At 33.9% G+C, this 19,136-nt stretch overlaps 1 protein-coding gene across 6 annotated transcripts in view; it reads right to left on the bottom strand.

The window, feature by feature from the left end:
- Window positions 1-17,952, bottom strand: part of magi2a (membrane associated guanylate kinase, WW and PDZ domain containing 2a) — a 258,295-nt gene extending 240,343 nt beyond the window's left edge. For all 6 annotated transcript variants that reach the window (XM_051107367.1, XM_051107368.1, XM_051107370.1 and 3 more), the window contains exon 1: window positions 17,539-17,952. In XM_051107367.1, the coding sequence (XP_050963324.1) occupies window positions 17,539-17,821 (283 nt within the window). In that variant the 5' untranslated portion in view covers window positions 17,822-17,952. The remainder of the gene's footprint in view (window positions 1-17,538) is intronic.
- Window positions 17,953-19,136: the final 1,184 nt, after the last annotated feature.

Below are 19,136 nucleotides of genomic sequence, written 5' to 3'. Positions count from 1 at the left end.
CATGTAGGACTGATAGAGTTCACAAACAGCAGCATACCAACAGTGAATGGAGGAACGGGGCTGAGAGGTAAAATGAGGAGAGTGATCCCCTTTCCCACGTTTCATTAGAATAACTGTGCGTTCCTTTCATGTGAGGACAATGGCGGTCCATCGTTCATGGTAATGTATGCAGAGATGGGCTCCTCACATGGGCCCAAAAGCCTAAATACCAATCCACCCATTGTACCACTGTAGACCACAGGTCCATCCTAAAGCTCTCATCCAACACTCTATACCCTACACCATTCATTCAGAGCTCGTTTATATAGATTTTGATTAATTAGACAAGTAGACGCCATTGAAAGAGCAGAATCTATTAGGCAATCACGGTCGCAATTAATTCAACCAAAGACTATGTGAGGTACAGTAAGACTACTAAACCATAGTAATTGAAATATGTATAGATAATGCTAGATATTCTACAACAGTTTTACTTGTTTTACATAAAACTCAGTAAATAATTGCAAAGCAATCTGCTGCACTGTTAGTTTGTTTCTAAATCAGTGCTCTTTCACTGAAAAAGACCTATTCTTGGAACAAACCCCGACCTCAATTCAAACCCTGACCTCCAATCAGTCTTGTTTTGTGCTTGTTTTGAGTTAATCAACTTATTTAATCATGTGAGCTCTCAACAAGCAGATACGGCGCTGGTAAACAAAGCCTCCTCAGTTCTATGCCAAGCCAACAACAGGACTCACGTACTTCAGATAATACAGTAGGCATTAATTAAGAACAGACAGATGCGGGGAGGAAGTTAAGACGTGTGGGAAAGAGGAGGAGGAGGAAAGGAGGAGGCAGAAGAGAAGAAGCTGACAGTGAGTCAAGGGGAAGATGGGTGTTTTATTTGTGAGTGGACACAATGTGGCACATGACGGCATGTTTCTGAGAGACTTCGTTAGACTCAGCAGATGAAAAGCTGTACTCCCTTAACCTCTAATTACTGAACACTTTCTTAAAACACACACACACTGTTTACTACCATACTTAATACAAAAACCGAAGCTCCAATAACAGAACAACCTGGAAGTAAACTGTATTGATTTGGAGTTCTTAATAACATTCTCAGTTATGTATGGAGCCCCTAAAGAGACATGGTGATGAGAAAAGATTGGACGCAAAATTATATTTCAATGCTGCTGCAATTTTTTCACAAAACTTCTGGATTCCCCAGAGAAAGTTTGCGTTCGCTTGCAAAATTTTTGTGATAGAAATACTGTCATAGGTGAGAGGGAAAACTATATTTCAACGCTTTTGTGAGCAAATACAACGTTTCTTGGAGGAATACAATTAGGGGTGGACGATATACCGGTAGACACAATTAACTGGTATGAATTTGTCAACTGGTAGAGATTTTTTGACTGTCGTCTCTATAGTGATTACATGCTCACGTGATATGCTACGTGATCACAAAAACGTATCGTTTGCGTGCATTTTTATGCACTGCTGTTAAAACTATTGATTTTAAGAGGGTGAAACACAATCAGCAGCGGAAGAGAAATCATTTTGCTTTATGCGTTATATACGTAAAGACGGTGTGGGAGTATTGAGGTTTTTTTGCCGCTTTATAGGCCTTGAGCGGTTAAATACACACACTTGTGTTAAAATGCCTGTCTTTGCAAGTATCCTTGTACACACAGTAATATAGGTCTTAAGTGAAAGCAAACAAGTTGGGAAAGAAAACACATGCGTGACAGTATATTGGATCCGGGCAGCTCTTAAAGTGACAGCAGTCTAATAATGGGGTTGAAAACACCAGACAAGATGCAAAAGCATGTTTGAATTTAGCAGTGAAAGTTTAAATGCACTGTCCGCACTGATCGTCCAGATTGAATGGTTAAAATCGACAAATTTTGGGTGGTTGGAGTGGGTCAAATTGATTCTGAGGTGCTACAAATCAGATCGGAGTGGTACCCCAAATTTTATCAGTCGCTTAGCCGCAGAAAAAAAAATACAATCCACAATGGACAGATCATTAACGGTTGGTCTATGTGGTAATACAAGTACATCGAGCAGGACATCCAAACGCTCACCTATCATTCATCGACCTCAAATAAGGCTTTTCATCTGCAAGATGTATGTAGTAGCAACTTTACAGGTCCACTCAATCCAGTGTTAACCTAGAATAATGTGCACACTCCCTGCATGACAGATAGAGGTGCCGGTGCGGTCACTTGCTCTTAAAATACTCTGTCATTTTTGGTCATAGAGATAAAGGTAATACATCTTTTGAATCTGTATAGACTCTACGTTTATTTGTGTGCAATTACAATAACAACGAGACGTTGTGCTTTTGTAAAATAATTAAAGCCAACAGGATGCGCTTTCTGCCGTCTTGGTCTTGAGTGTGAAACTTTTAAAATATGTGTATGCTTGCCTTACAAACATAAAATATATTTCTATAGAGAGTAAAACGTCTACTTTCAAATTAACCAAGTCAAATAGAAAAGAAATATTCTCAGATTATGTAATCCATATGAAACCTGACAAATAAGTGTCATCAACTTCATCTCTTAAACCGAAAACAAAGAAACTGCTAGTTTATCAATAAGTTATTAAAACATTAATGTAGTCTCATTGCTGTTTTCCCTGACACATTCGTAATTATTATATCTGCGGGTGCGCTGTGGCAAACTATTAGGCTATGTAGGCAATTAAAGGCTTGTTACTAGTCGACCAGAAAAATCTTGGTTTATTCGAGGGCAGCCCTAAATTTTATTTATACACATTTCATTTTTATTCCCATCACCATGTCCCCTAGTCGGCTCCATATTTAGCTATCAAGGCTGTCTTAGATGTTTCTTCTATAATTTATGAGATGAAACAAAATAATAAAAATGCGACATTGCTGACACATTACAGCAATAAAGTTAAAGCTTCAAATCAAATGTTATAATGTTATTGGCTTGTATATAAGTATTTAAAAATATATATATACAAGGAAAAAAATTTGGAAAAACCGCTGAGCTCTTAGGAGAAAGATCTGACCAGATTAGATGCTCTACCATACGAGTTCAGAATCACATGACTGTGCTGATGATGTCAGAGGTTAAAGTGTTATGTTGCTGTTCTTCACTGGCAGGCCTTGCTGACCACAAACAGCCTGGTGCCAAAATGGTTGAAGTATTGCGAGAGAGCTGAAAGTAGAGCATGCCATGTTATTTTCTCAACAAAAGAAGCCGGCAGAAGTCTATATTCCACTGAAGATGAATCTTAATAACCCACATGGTAACAAGAGGTGGGCAGATTTTGATAAATGACTTCTTCACTGTGAAAGGGTGTGATTCATAGAAATGACGACAGAAAACCATCTGCCTGAAGCTCAGATACAAATTAAAGAAAGAACAAACTGTTTTTCTACATCAACCATTTTCTAGAATCAAATTATCAACATTTTAAATGTATCAAATCCCAGTCCAAGAGCAAGTGGGCAAACATTTTTCATTCCAGTAAGAGTAACAATTAAGCTTGTCACATCCGCTGAGTTATTAATCATGAACATGTACATTCAGAACAACTTTAAACTACAGGTCATTCTGTTTTCGCATCAAACCTTGAGGAATAAGAGCAGAATTTAATCAGTACCTATTGTGCTCATTCACCATTATAAAAAGAAACTGTTGAAAATATAAAACATTCATTACATTGTGTATAAATATTCAAAGAACTAGCGTGGTTTAATGGAATAAATCCTAATTGTGTATAAAAATTTGAGTGCATGAAAGGAGCCCATCCTCCTTTGTCCACAGCCATCTGCAATTATAGGCAAAATGAATAAGATACAGACTCTGTATCTGTAACAGACTCTCTGAATCACACACACACACATTTGTATTGATTGTGGTCGATCTTTTTCCACTGAATCATCAAAGTACTTTCGCAGGGTGTTTTTATTTATCTCCTGATATCTGTCTTTTGGAACCAAATACAAGCTTACAAAAAACACAGGTATACCACATATGTGACCCTGTGACCCACATATGTGATCCTGGACCCATTCTTCGAAATTGAGATTTATACATCATATAAAAGCTGAATAAATAAGCTTTCCATTGATGTATGATGTATTTATTAGGATATGACAATATTTGGTCGAATTTGAATTCTGAGGGTGTAAAAAAATAAAAATATTGAGAAAATCGCCTTTAAAGTTGTCCAAATGAAGTTCTTAGCAATGCATATTACTAATCAAAAATTAAGTTTTGATATATTTATGGTAGGAAATTTACAAAATATCTACATGGAACATGATCTTTACTTAATATCCTAATGATTTTTGGTATAAAAGAAAATCTATCATTTTGACCCATACAATGTATTTTTGGCTATTGCTACAAATATACCTGAGCTACCTAAGACTGGTTTTGTGGTCCAGGGTCACATATGTAACATTTTTAAGCCTTTACTTTCTACACTTTTCTAGCACTTTTTCTCATAAGTCCTCTTACAAGTATTAAAGGAGTCCACTTCCAAAACAAAGATTCACATATAATGTACTCACCCCCTTGTCATCCAAGATGTTCATGTCTTTCTTTCTTCAGTCATGAAGAAATTATGTTTTTTGAGCGTTTTTCTCCATATAATGGACTGCTATGGTGCCCCGAATTTGAACTTCCAAAATGCAGTTTAAATGCAGCTTCAAACAATCCCAAATGTGGTTGTAAACAATCCCAGATGAGAAATAAGGTTCTTATCAGACACAAACATCTTTGATGACAAGGGGATGAGTACATTATATGTGAATCTTTGTTTTGGAAGTGGACTTCTCCTTTAAGACAGACTTGTAAGAGGACTTATGAGAAAAAATGCTAGAAAAGTGTAGAAAGTAAAGACTTAAAAATGTTACAGTTTTCCATGGCAATTTAGACCCTCTGCGATGCATATGGGCGACTTCGCATTGGGAAGGTCACGCAGGGTTAGTTTCTCATCTGCGTACTTTGGTTCAAAAAGGTAGTGTGGGTCAAAAAACTCCATCAAATTTTCTCCTCCAACTTCAAAATCGTCCGACATCGTTGTTTTATTTTTTTGTAAAGCACGTTTGAATTTCTTTGCACCTTCACTTTATAAACACTGGGTTGTTACTTCCATCTACATCACGCGTGACCTTTTCAACGTGACTATGTAATGTGTGAGGTCGAGCTAGTGCATGATGAGCATTTGTGGTTAAAAAGTATATCAATTTTTATTTTGTTTTAGAAAATAACAGATCGTTTTGCTAAATAACACCCTTATTCCTCAATGTAGCAATTATCACAAGTATGAAGCATATTAGAATTCTTAACAAAGCTTTCATCTTCACAGAACACAAGAAAAATCACATTTCCCATGACACTTCTGGCACACAGTTTTGCTAAACCATTAACTTCAGTAAGATGCCAAACTGTTATGCACTTAAAGCACCCTTGTGGGAGGAGGTGCCACACTTTCATTGAGAGTTTCAGAAATTAATTAGTTTTGATCGTACAAGCTTAAAGAATAACAAATTAAAGCGTGGGACCACAGATCCTGTGAATGACAGCCTCGTGAGGAAATATGAATCACCAGCCACAAACACAACCGCACAATTGCTTTCCATAACAAACATGCTACTCACAGGAAGCTTCACTCAAAATGATCCCATCTCTCTCTACAACACTGCTTATCGCGGATATCCAGCAATACGAGACACAACAGATATGATGCTTGACTCAGGCATGACTCTAACAGAACTGGGATCAGATTTCTTGGCTGAGAAACATTTTTTTCCGCATCTGTGACAGTAATGGACATAACGACGTGGACACTTGCATAACATGTTACAAAATGAAAGTTCCACTTGAAGTAAACTTTCCCGACACAAGTAATGCAAATGTCTTTCTCGGCAGGTGATTTAATTCGAAGTGAAATAAAATCGACCCAAATGTACCTGCTAATCGGATGAATTCAGACCGATGAATCATACGTCCTTGAGCAAGGGTACGTGAACAAGCAGACAGCCATGTAGGAGTGATAAATTGACATGGCTGTAAGGAAGCAATGGAGCTTCATACACACACACACACACACATACACTTCAGCAACAGTAGTATCTATCTATCTATCTATCTACTTACCAGTGCTAATAATATAACTTCTTACACATACACGCAGTATGATGCTAAAAAGTAACTCAAGTCAAGTGTTTTCAAATCAAGTGTCAGTGCTAACCTCTGGCAGAAAATCTTCTTGAGTTGTTGGCCCACTCAGACACGCTCTTACTGGATTACCCTTTATTCACTTAAGATTCACTCTCACACAAATACTACAGCAGCCACAAACAAATTATAGGCAAATCCAATAAGCCACTAAGAAACCACCCAAAGCCCTCATACAATACAAAGTGACTTAAACAGGATATTTAGTTGACACATACTATTGTATTGTACTGATCCTGGGTGAGTTTAGATTGTTGTTAGAGAAGTCCTCCATTAACCAAGAAACCGTAGAGAACTAATAATGTCAAAAACAGTTTTTTAAAAAAAAGTATTAATTAAAAGACATCATAAAATACATAGATTAATTTAATTGTAAAAATGCATTTAAAAATGCCAGTTCACTTTAGGCTGGCAAATGATTAATCGAGATTAATCGCATACAAAATAAAAGTTTGAGTTTGCCTAATATATGTGTGTGTACTGTGTATAATTATTATGTATAAATAAATACGATTTAAGAGAAATATTTATGTACAAAATATTTTGATTTATATATAATATAAATTCTATAAAAATTATAATAAATACATATACTTGTAAATATTTCTTAAATATATAATATACATGAATGTGCTTGTATTTATAATAATTACACACAGTACACACACATATATTAGGCAAACTCAAACTTTTATTTTGTATGCGATTAATCGTGATTAATCGTTTGTCAGCCTTAGTATAGATCTATATGTACACTGCCCTACAAAAGTTTGGAAACACCCCTGGCAAAGTGTGGTTTTGGACGATATCAGCATAAATTCTTATTATTTTTTGGTGCAAATGCATTAAAGTAACTTGACATTATCATTAAAGAGCAGCTGTAAAAATTTGCATTTTGATTACATAATAATGACAATATATACTGTACATGTCAAAGTCAGACATGCCCCTTTGCCAGCTGTGATGCCTGGTTACTGGTTTAAACTTGGCCCAGGTTTTTAAAAGATGTTTGGGTCAGCACACCTTAATAGCTTCAACCATTGATTGCCAATTAAGTTTAGAATACAATGAATTTAGCCCCAGATTATGCAGAGCTGTAATAGCTGTTAATGGTGGATATTTTGATGAATCGAAAATTTACGTTTTTTCTGTGTATAAACTGTTTATGTAATTAAAATTTGTTTTTGTAGTCTGTGTTGTCCCTTATCAGTGCAAAAATTATCACAAATTAAAAACAATTCAAGCCAATATTGTCCAAAACCCCACTTTTCTAGGGCGTTTCCAAACTTTTCGAGGGCAGTGTAGGTGATAAAATATTTTATGTAATTCTGAAATAATTATGACAAAACTGCTTATTTCAACTTTTTATTAACTGAAACAGAGAGTACTGATATAAAATTAACCATGATATATTTTGTGATACCATAAGTTTTAAGACCTGCATGTTCTTTAGTAAAGAAGCAAACTAACAAACAAACAAAGGTTATTGATTTTTTTAATTATTAGTTTGTGATCTGACAGTTATTGGTAGTTTTGTTGATTATCTATAACAGCGTTTTAGTGCCACATTAAAAAAATTAAAAAATCTAAAATTACCAGATTAAAGTCATAATATTATGAGAATGAAGTCAAAACATTTCGAAAATAAAGTCAAAATTATGAGAATGAAGTTAAAATATTTAGAGAATAAAATTGAAATTACGAGAATAAAGTCGAAATTTCGAGCGTAAAGTTGAAATGTTATGAGAATGAAGTCGAAATTACAAGAATAAAGTTGAAATGTTTTGAGAATAAAGGTGAAATTTCGAGAATAAAGTCTAAATGTTTTGAGAATAAAGTTAAAATATTTCAAGAATAAAGTCAAAATATTTCAAGAATTAAGTTGAAATTACAAGGTTAAAGTCGTAATATTTTGAGAATAAAGTAAAAATTACGAGAATAAAGTTGAAATATTTAGACAATAAAGTCTAAATGTTTCGAGAATAAAGTCAAAATATTTTGAGAATAAAGTCAAAATTACGAGAATAAATTTGAAATATTTAGACAATAAAGTCTAAATGTTTTGAGAATAAAGTCTAAATATTTCGAGAAATAAAGTCGAAATTACGAAAATAAAGTTTAAATGTTTTAAGAATAAAGTTGAATGTTTAGAGAATAAAATTTCGACTTTATTCTTGAAACATTCAGACTTTATTCTTAAAAAAATTAGACTTTATTCACGTAATTTTGACTTTATTCTTGAAATATTAACTTTATTCTCATTTTTTTTTTCCTCAAAATATTTTGACTTTCTTCTCGTAATTTCGACTTTATTCTTAAAATTGTATGACTTTAATCTTGTAATCTTACATTTTTTTAATTTTTAATGTGGCACTAAAATGCCATCATAATTATCTGACCTCAGTAGAGGAGACTGAAACTAATTCAAATTTCCGGTGACTTTTAATAAGCCTTCACCAGTAACACATAAAAATGCAGTGAGAAAATGATAAATATATCATATCGCTCACTGGCACTGACAACATTTATTCTTCATTAAAAGGCCATCCTTCAGGCAAATAAATACCATTTCTTCTCAAGTGTGTTCTGCTCTAAAATGTCCTATATAACCTATGATCAGTGTGATCAGAGAGTCTCACTAGGGCTCACTGCCGCTATAGTTAAAAACACCACCCCTGACTCCCCTGAGAGAACCTCCCACTTGACCAAAATGTGAAAGACTAAAAGATGGAGAGGAAGTGTTAAAGAGTAATGACTCTCCATTATCGAAAATCTCCGACCCCTCTCATGGGCGTTGCACCATGCAGACTGACAATAACTAAAGTGCTGAGGGCGAAAGACAGTTTCAGATCACCAGAGGTCCAGTATTTCCTGAGCACTGCAGGATTTCTGGTTGACTGCATGCACATCATTACTACATGAGCGCCAGGATGCCACGCGTTCACCTGGGAGGCACAAGCCGCATAGACATATGACAAGACAAGCATTCATGGGCAAGCTGCTGTAGGGACTGAGACCATAAACGAGATACATCAATACATTTTTACTCGTCTAGACAGGGTGGAACCCATTCCTGCCTTTCCTGAGGCTAGAGTCTGCTCAATTCCCAGAGATATATCATACACTGCAGTTGGTCCTGCACTCTCATAAACAAAAACTGCAGTAGATGCACTGCAAATAAGCATACACTAGATTCGCACATACTCACCGCCACGATGGTAGGGTGTTGCTATGTGGTGGCTAAAGTGTTCTGAATGGTTCCTAGGGCATTGCTAGGTGTTTATACGGTGTTCTGGGTAATTTTTAGGTGGTTGCTAATCTCCTCAAACCAAAAGATAGAACTTAGGTCACTGCTTTCATCTACAGGAGGGTTTTTTTAAGCCTATTTCTATCATTTCGTAGTCTAGAATCAATTTTAAGGGTTTTTCAAATAATGGAAATTATATCGTGAATGAATCCATGTTTGAGCACTTTTTTATGAACGAACTGCTCTCATTCTCAAAATGAAGACATGAAAAGTCAAAATTACGACAAAAGTTGAAATCATGAGGAAAAAAGTCATAATTATGACAAAGTTAAAATGATAAGATGAAGTCATAATTATGACAAAAAGTTACAAAGTCGAAATGATTAGATAAAACGTAATAATTATGACAATACTAATGACTTTTTATCTCAATTTGGACTTTTAATCTAATTATGACTGGTCTCTTAATTTCGATAATTATGAAAAAAATGACTTTTTATGTCATAATAATAACATTTTTTTCTTATGATTTCTTATGATTTTTCATATGATTGTTATCTCAGTTTTGAAAATTATGATTTGTTAAATTATAATTATTATATAAGTCAAAAAATATCTCATAATTATGATTTTTAATCTCAATTTGGACTTTTTATCTCATTATGATTGCCATCTCAATTTTAAATATTCTGCTTGTTTAAATCATAATTATGAATTAAGTCATAAATGTGACGTTTTATGTCATAATTATGCCTTTTTATCCCAGTCGGACTTTTTCATCTCATTATGATTAGCATCTTAATTTTGAAAATTAAGCTTTAAGTCATAATTATAAAAAAAGTTTGACTTTTCGTCATAATTTTGACTTTTTATCTCAATTTTGACATTTTATGTAATTATGATTGATCCCTCAATTTAAAAAATGATGCCTTGTTAAATTATAATTATGACTTAAGTCATAATTACGAAAAAGTTTGACTTTTTGTCATAATTATGACTTTTTATCTCAATTTTGACATTTTATGTAATTACGATTGATCCCTCAATTTTAAAAACTATGCTTTGTTAAATTATAATTATGACTTAAGTCATAATTACAAAAAAGTTTGACTTTTTATGTCATAATGAGTTTTTATTTCAATTTCGACTTTTTTTATCTTATTACGATTGGTATCTAAATCAAAAAAATTATGTAAATCATAATTATGATATAAAAAGTCATAATAATGATTACATTAAAATGATTAGATAGCAAGTCATAATTATGACTATAGTCATAATTATGAAACTATGATCTCAGTTTCAACTTTTTATCTAGTGAATGGACTCTCAATTAAAAAAAAAAAAAAATGCTTTATTAAATAATTATGTCATAAGTCATGTTAATAAAACGTTTGACTTTTTATGTCATAGTTATGGCTTTTTATCTCAATTTTGATGTTTTATCTTATGATTGGTATCTCAATTTTTAAATTATGCATTGTTAAATTATAATTATGACAAGTCATAATTATGAAACAAAGTTTGCCTTTTATGTCATAATTATGACTTATTTCAATTTCAACTTTTTATCTCATGATTGCTATCTCAATTTTGAAAATTAAGTAAATCATATATACAAAAAAGTCATAATTATGACAAAAAATGATGACAAAAATAACTTTTTATTAAATAATTTCAACTTATCTTATTATACTAAAACTTAGCATCTCATAATTTTAAAATCATGCTTTGGGAAATTATGACATAAAAACCATAATTATGATTAAATATCTTAAAATTTGGACATCTTAGGCCATAATTATGCCTTTTTATATCATAATTATTTACAGGAGCATATTTTTTCCCTTGTATGGCAACAATGGGCTTCCATATGAACAACATACAATCAAAATTTGTATGTAAGAGACAGCCACTGAATAATTCAATTAAAGAGATGAAAAAAGTCAAATGATTAATTTTTGGGTGAACTATCACTTTAATTCAGTTATTCAAGGACACACAAGACACTTGTTGCCACCTACTGATTTAAAAATGTATCTTGCAGACAGAAAAGAACAGTAAATGAACAGATCTTTTTGGTGAACAGGTTCAAAATCACTAAAAAATAAAAATAAAAATCCCACAAATGGTTTCGAGTCCATTTACTTAAAAAGTAACTGTACACCTCTTCTCAAAAAGCCACACAATTTGAGCTATCACTGCTACACGTAGCACACACACAGCTCAAGCCATTTCTTTTCACTCAGTCTGTTGAAATAAATCAAAACTCATGCCAAACCAAAGTCCCTTGGTTTACTGATGCCACAACCACACTTGTATGATGTCATGCTTTCCGGTCGCTGTGGTGCCGACTCCATCACAAGGCTTTTTTCTATCTAAAATAAAGCTTTCTGGTTAAGGTCGCCAAACCCCATGAGCCGAGCACCAGAAAATGTGCACTTGCTATCAATGCGATGTCACATCCTGGTTGTACAGACCCCTTGGTGTGGTTTAAACAAGCATGTGGCCTACCGCTGGCCCTAAACGGTTTATAAAAGTGGCAGGTCAAGCGGTGGGTGGAGAGAGGAACATGAAACACAGAGTCCAGGGTCAAAGAGTGCAGGAAACAGAGAAAATGACCAGAAGCGTTGCGCATTAACACATCAATTCAGCTGGCATGATTATAATTACATCTTCTAATCTCAAATTAAATTTACAATTATAACTGGCGGCTGAGAGATGATAATTTATGTCAACCTCATATCATCCTACCTCAAGGGGATGAATGAAACATAAATACAATCATGTGCTGTGCCATATTTATGATATTGTAACAAAACTACATTTAAAGGTCGGCTGCAGCATTTCAAAGAAATGATTTCACCAAACGCTCTCGCTGATAACTCAAAACCCAGACATCAAAAAGTTGGCCAGGTCATCCCGGGAGGCTGTGTAAATGAGTGTGTGTGTGTGTGTTTCACAACCTGTTATTTCACAGATGAATGCTACAGACATCTCATCTTAGGGTACTTACCTAGGCATCTGACCACACCGACCACAGTTTTGTGTCTGCCCTACTACTGTGTCCAATGAATATCAAGTAGGCCCCTGCTACTGCACTCGAAAAAGAAAATATGAAACGCTTCGACAGAAATTCAAACTTTTTTAACAAGCAGTATGGAAATGCTGATGCTATCCGTAGCATTTACACATACATATATATAAATACAGCACAGCTGTGCTCTTTAGATATCATTCTCGATATTCTCGTACATCTTTCAACCAATAAACAAATGTCTGGAAGTCTGAAAATAAGATGTAATTTAGACACATGAAAGTGTTCCTTTTTACGATTTTGTATAAAGTATGCTTGTTTTGCTATCCAAATGATACAGCACATCCTTGACCCTCTGTAAAGCTGAACAAGCATTGCTCCGCGAAGGCTGACGGTTGGCGAATTACTATGTGCGACTTGAAATTGAGTGCTGTAACTGAAAGTGCTTCATATAAGCTATTGATCTCATGATTTAGTTGTGCCTACAGCAAAAATCCAAGGGTTGTGGCAATGAAATAAAGCGGCAATGTCAAATGCATCTTCTCTTTGAAATGTAGTGCCTCTCACTTCAATCTCAATGTTGAACGATAATACTCAAAGGCCAAAATTTTTTGAAGGCAACAAAAGATTTTGAAGATTTCAAGAGCAGTGGTTTGCCATTGATGAGTCTGTTTTAAATGGGTCGTGGACAACAGGGGAGAAAAGCTAAATGCATCTAATAAAATACAAGCGTATAATAATGTATTAATCATGCATTAGGGTTGGATCATTTCTGCCTCGGTTGAGAAAAAATATGATTAATAATAATGAGAAGCTTTCTTATAATTATCACTTAGCACTTGTGAGTTCCTGAGAATATGATTTAGTATATTGTAATCTTATTACATTGAGAACACAATAATGAGAAACCTTATAATCAGTTGTCATGTCATAAAATTGGAAATAATATGAAAAAAGAAAATAATTTAAAAAAGGAATAATGAGAGTAATAATAACTTAATGTCTTATAATGGGAGTAGGGCTGCAACAAATGATTAATTTGATAATCGATTAATCAACTGATCATTGATTATTTCACTGATTAATCAGTAGATTTTGATTGATTATTCAGTTTTTGCAATTAGTTAAAATATTGAGTTATGCATATTCTAACAAATAAAGAAAAGTCACTTTTGAAATACACTACTGGAGTTTTTGAACAGTAAGATTTTTAATGTTTTTTGAAGTCTCTTCTGCTCATCAAGCCTGCAATTATTTGATCCAAAGTACAGCAAAAACAGTACAATATTTTTACTATTTAAAATAACTGCTTTCTATTTGAACATATTTTAAAATGTAATTTATTCCTGTGATTTTAAAACTGAATTTTAGCATCATTAATTCAGTCGCATGATCCTTCAGAAATCATTCTTATATTTGGATTTGCTGCTCAAAAAACATTTATTATTATTATTTATTAATATTATTATGTTGAAAACAGTTGAGTAGAATTTTTTTAGGTTTCTTTGATGAATTGAAAGTTCAGAAGAACAACATTTATCTGAAATAGAAATCTTTTGTAACATTATAAATGTCTGTATCATTACTTTTGATCAATTTAAAGCATCCTTGTTAAATAAAAGTATGAATTACACTGACTCCAAGCTTTTAAATAGTACAGAATATAATGTTACAAAAGCTTTTTATTTCAGATAAATGCTGATCTTTGGATCTTTCTATTCATCAAAAAAATAAATAAATAAATAAATAACTAAAACTGTTTTAAATATTGCTAATAATAATAAATGTTTCCTGAACAGCAAATCAGCATATGGGATAATAATAATAATAACCATGTCAAAAATATTTCATTGTTATGAAAGTCATTATTATGAGAAATTGTATCATTTTTATTTATTCATTTTATGTAATGAAAAACAACTTACAACCAATTCCTATTAATATAACAAATATATAAGATTTTTCTCATTTTCATTAGACCTTAAGTCAATATTATGAGAACGTTTCTCATTATCATGAGGTATTAACTCACTATTATAAGTTACTGATTATCATGAAATATTAAGCCATTATTACAAGAATGCTTCACATTATTATGACTTGAATATTTTTTTACTCAGCTAGGATGGAAACTGGCTTCCATAGTCCACAGAATAAATTTTAGGAAGAAATTGTACTTCGTTACTGTACTTAAGTACATTTTTCAAGTATCTGTACTTTACTGGAGTAGTTTTATTTTGAGTAACTTTCACTTTTACTTCACTACATTCCAAAGCGTAAGATCGTACTTTTTACTTCACTACAATTCATAAAACATGTCGTTACTCTTTATAATATATCACATGCTCTGAGACGCACAAGCGGTGTCTGATTCATGAACGAACTGATTCTTTTCAATGAACGTGTTAAATTACTAGTTAATCGCATCAAACGATTCATTCTCAAATTGGAATGATCCGATTGCAGCTGTTCTTGAGTCGACAACTCACTGATTCAAATGATCCGTTTAGAGCGAGTCTCCAGTCAACTGAATTCACAAGTAAGAACCGGGAGATCTTGTGCGTGCGCGACTGATGCTGCAAAAAGTAAGTTACTAACGTCGAATTTTAGGATTAATTATTATAACTGAAAATCATATTTAGGTCAAAGCTATCTGTTGTTTGTGAATTACATCTGCTGTAAAAGGTGATCTGTTTAAGTGCACTGAAATACTTGAATTCAGACACATCAAAAACGAAAAATTTAAATAACAGCTTAAATAAAATAATTCCTGCACGTTCATATTCCTCACTGATGTAACGTTAGCAGTTTTATTAAAATGCTACGCATGTAACCCTACGTGATGTTTTCATATTGTTTAGCAAAAGTATAAATTTTTATATTGTTTGGATCAGCTGTATAACTATAACTGTGACATTATGCAAAACAAGCTTTAAAACACTTTTTTCTTACTGGTGAAAATTGGATGGTCAAATCTGTTTTCTCTCAGGTACATTGCAGTGTAAGCTTCACATTTAATATTACTACATCACTCTCGTCAACATAGTCCATATCAACAACAAAAATGTAGGATTATAAAAAAATATGTACTAATATAAAATTCAATTAAGTAGCCTATATAAAATTGCAAAATAAATCTATCAGTACTTTTTTACTTAAGTATATAAAAAATCGGGTACTTTTGTACTTTCACTTGAGTAAAATTGAAAGAGGAGCACTTTTACTTTTACTGTAGTAATATTTTATTATACGTATCTGTACTTTTACTCAAGTACTCAGCTTGTGTACTTCGTCCACCACTGATTCTCATCATTATGAAACATTAACTTCATTATAATGACAAATATTATTGAGATGTTAAGATGTTAAGTAAGCATATATACGCACTATTATGGGACATTAACTCATTATTATTATTAGAAAGTTCCTAAATATAATGAGATGCTATGCAACAATTATAAAATAAACTGTTTCCCATAGTCCACAAAAAATTTCAGAGGGGGAAAATGTTCATTTCTAATTCATTTCTACTGTCTAAGAAACTGTAGGCTATAGATAAGATACTGTATGATATTATTATTATATGACATTAGACTTATTTTATTTTAAAGTCACTTTGTTGTTACTGTTAATACCTAGTGTTTATTTTTTTAACAGTAAGAGCAAAAAAATAAATTGTCAGGAAGTGGTCCCTTGCAAGGGATCATCAAATCTGAGGGTACTTGGGATCAAATGGACCACAAAACCAGTTTTAAGTCGCTGGGGTGTATTTGTAGCAATAGCCAAAAATACATAGTATGGGTCAAAATTATAGATTTTTCTTTTATGCCAAAAATCATTAGGAAATTAAGATCATGTTTAATGAAGATATTGTATAAATGTCCTACTGTAAATATATCAAATCTTAATTTTTGATTAGGAATATGCACTGCAAAAACTTCATTTGGACACCTTTAAAGGTGATTTTCTCAATATTTAGATTTTTTTATATACTGAAATAGTTGTATCTCGGCCAAATATTGTTCTATCCTAACAAACCATACATCGATGGAAAGCTTATTTAGCTTTCAGATGATGTATAAAGCTCAATTTTGAACACACTTAAAATTGGCACTTATGACTGGTTTTGTGGTCCAGGGTCACATATTTAAACCCCTTGCTCTGATGGTAGGTCTTATAATGCAAAAAACCGACATGTCAAAGGAAAAGAATGCCACGCTCACATACTAAACCAGTAATCTTAAAGAAGCTAAAATGCTTGCAATTATGGGTCTGTAACTAAACAGAAAGAACAAGCCACTTTGTTTAACTAAACTGGCATCATTCATGACAGTGTGATTGTGAGGTTCAGATACAGGCCTATTGGGAAAATAGTAATGTCATGATGTATTTCAGAACCGTGGCACACCCACAAAGACCAGATCACAGTCTGATAACGCAAACTAAACTGAAGGATAACGGAAAGATAACCCCTCAGTGTCAACAAAAAGCTCAATTTAGGTAAATGTAGCAAGAAGTTTACAAACGCTAAATAGAATGTGGCATGCAGTGACGTTGTAAACGCGACGATGACGCAACATCACCAAGACGCGCTACTGTAGCGATGGACACACCCCCCCTTTCCAAAAACACACCAACTCCGCTTCTATAGCAACAAACCAACAACTTTCACACCCGAGTCCAAGCAGTTGTGAAACACTAACACCAGTACTTTCTTCTTATGTTACATACGTGAGAGACACAAAAGTTCAGGCTCACCTGAAAATACGTACACAAACAGGTGTAACCTTTCAGATATTATATTATCCATAATAATCAAGTTTCGGGCATAAACGCATAGTTTGTACATTATTATTGCACTAACATTGTGATACGTGTTGAAAATAAACAAACTCAAACAAGCCTAAGCTTATATTTAACGACAAACAAACAAACAAACAAATACGTAAGGTATTACGCAAGTCAGAATAAGCAAAGTAAGCAATTTTGTTGAAAAATGTGGCACTTTAAATGAACTTTACATTCAAACCAATGTTTAAACTAACCTTGTTTGACACACTTCAGGCGGACAGGGTCTTTGCAGTGTCTGACCACAGCCCACACATCCCTAATGGTCAGTCCGGCCACTGGAGTATCATTGACCTCCAGAAGTAGCTCGTCCTGGTGCAGTTTGCGCCTGTCCGGTTTCACCTCTCCAATAACGGGGAACTGTCCATTCTCCGCGCCTCCCTGCAGCTCAAACCCAAGATCTCCACTCGGACCCCTGGATAACACAACCTCGTGGACTCTGTTAGTCCAGTGACTTTTCTTCTTCAGGCTTTTGGACATGTTTGGAGTTGTTAACGTGATAGGAAAGCAGCCATTAAAGCGCGTTATCCGTCCAGTCGGCTCACTAAAGTTGCCCGCTCAGTGTCTGGTAAGGCTCTCCATATCAGCAGCAGATCCACGGCAGCCTCTTAAAACTGCTACACTCACTGTAACAGGGATGTCCGATTCGCGTAGGAGCCGTTCTTTTGAACCGGTTCTTTTCGATGATTCCTTTGAATCAATTCGCCGAGCGTTTGTGAATCATTCGGCTCTAAGGTGAACTACGACATGATGGAAGCATAAATAACGCAAAATCTTACGCTAGTTAAGTAACTGCGATAAACCTTTCAATAAATAATCATTAAAGATTCATTCGTTTTCTCATAAAATTTAATAAGCTAAAAGTTGAGTCCCTGCTGGAAACACATTTAAATGATGACTACTAATTCTGTGGATTCTTTCTGCACTTAAAAATGCCTTAACTGTACTTTTGCGAACACTTATAGACTAATTGAATCAAATGAGTCGAGGCTGAACGAAGCCGTCCGTGCGAATCGATTCGCTTACATGATTCGGACTTCCTAACGCTGCACTGTAAGTGAGTCCAAACTGCTCGGGAAACTGAGCCGGATGTGATGTGAGGAGGAGGAGAGAAGAGAAGCTTCCCGCTGGAGAGGAGAAAAGAAAAAGAAGAGAGAAAGAAAGTAACGGAACTTTCAGCCTGGGGCGATTTTTCCATTATAAACGACTGCTGTGCCGCCTCCTGGAGAAAATGCAAAATGGAACTCAGTTTGGGATAAAGTTGTACTTTTTTCTGGAGCTGTACTGCTGTAGGCTGAATTGGAGGAATTGGAGACAACTTTAAGTTAACCTTGATAAGCAAGTATTTCACAAACACAAATATTAACAGGGGTGTCTATGATAATAATTTAATGTCTATAGCATGTGATTAATATTTCTTTCATGTTATTAGGATCATTTTAAACTGTTCTGAAATATGTAATTAGTTATTTTTTACTCAGAATTCTGTCTTTGATTTTCATATTCATTTCTTTTCTTGTGTGGAACTCAAAATGATACATTTAGTAGAATGTTCCACCAAAAATTTAGAATTATTGTGAAACATGGTCTTGAACTGCTTGCCTGACATACTCCTTGAAAAAAATGTCTTGATACAATTTATAATTCATTTTTTCCCCTCAGTGATTGCAAAGTGTCTAGACCCTGAGGCAGCAAAGCAGTGTTAAACCATGATCCGTCCACCATGTTTGACAGTTGAGCTGAGGTTTGGAGTTGGTATGCAGTGCCCTTTTTCCTCTAAACAAAAAGTTCTTCA

The sequence above is a fragment of the Labeo rohita genome, chromosome 4 (assembly GCF_022985175.1).
Source record: "Labeo rohita strain BAU-BD-2019 chromosome 4, IGBB_LRoh.1.0, whole genome shotgun sequence".
Classification (NCBI taxonomy): Eukaryota; Metazoa; Chordata; class Actinopteri; order Cypriniformes; family Cyprinidae; genus Labeo; species Labeo rohita.
Note: the sequence above shows the minus strand (reverse complement) of the source record. Positions and strands in the feature narration are given on the sequence as shown.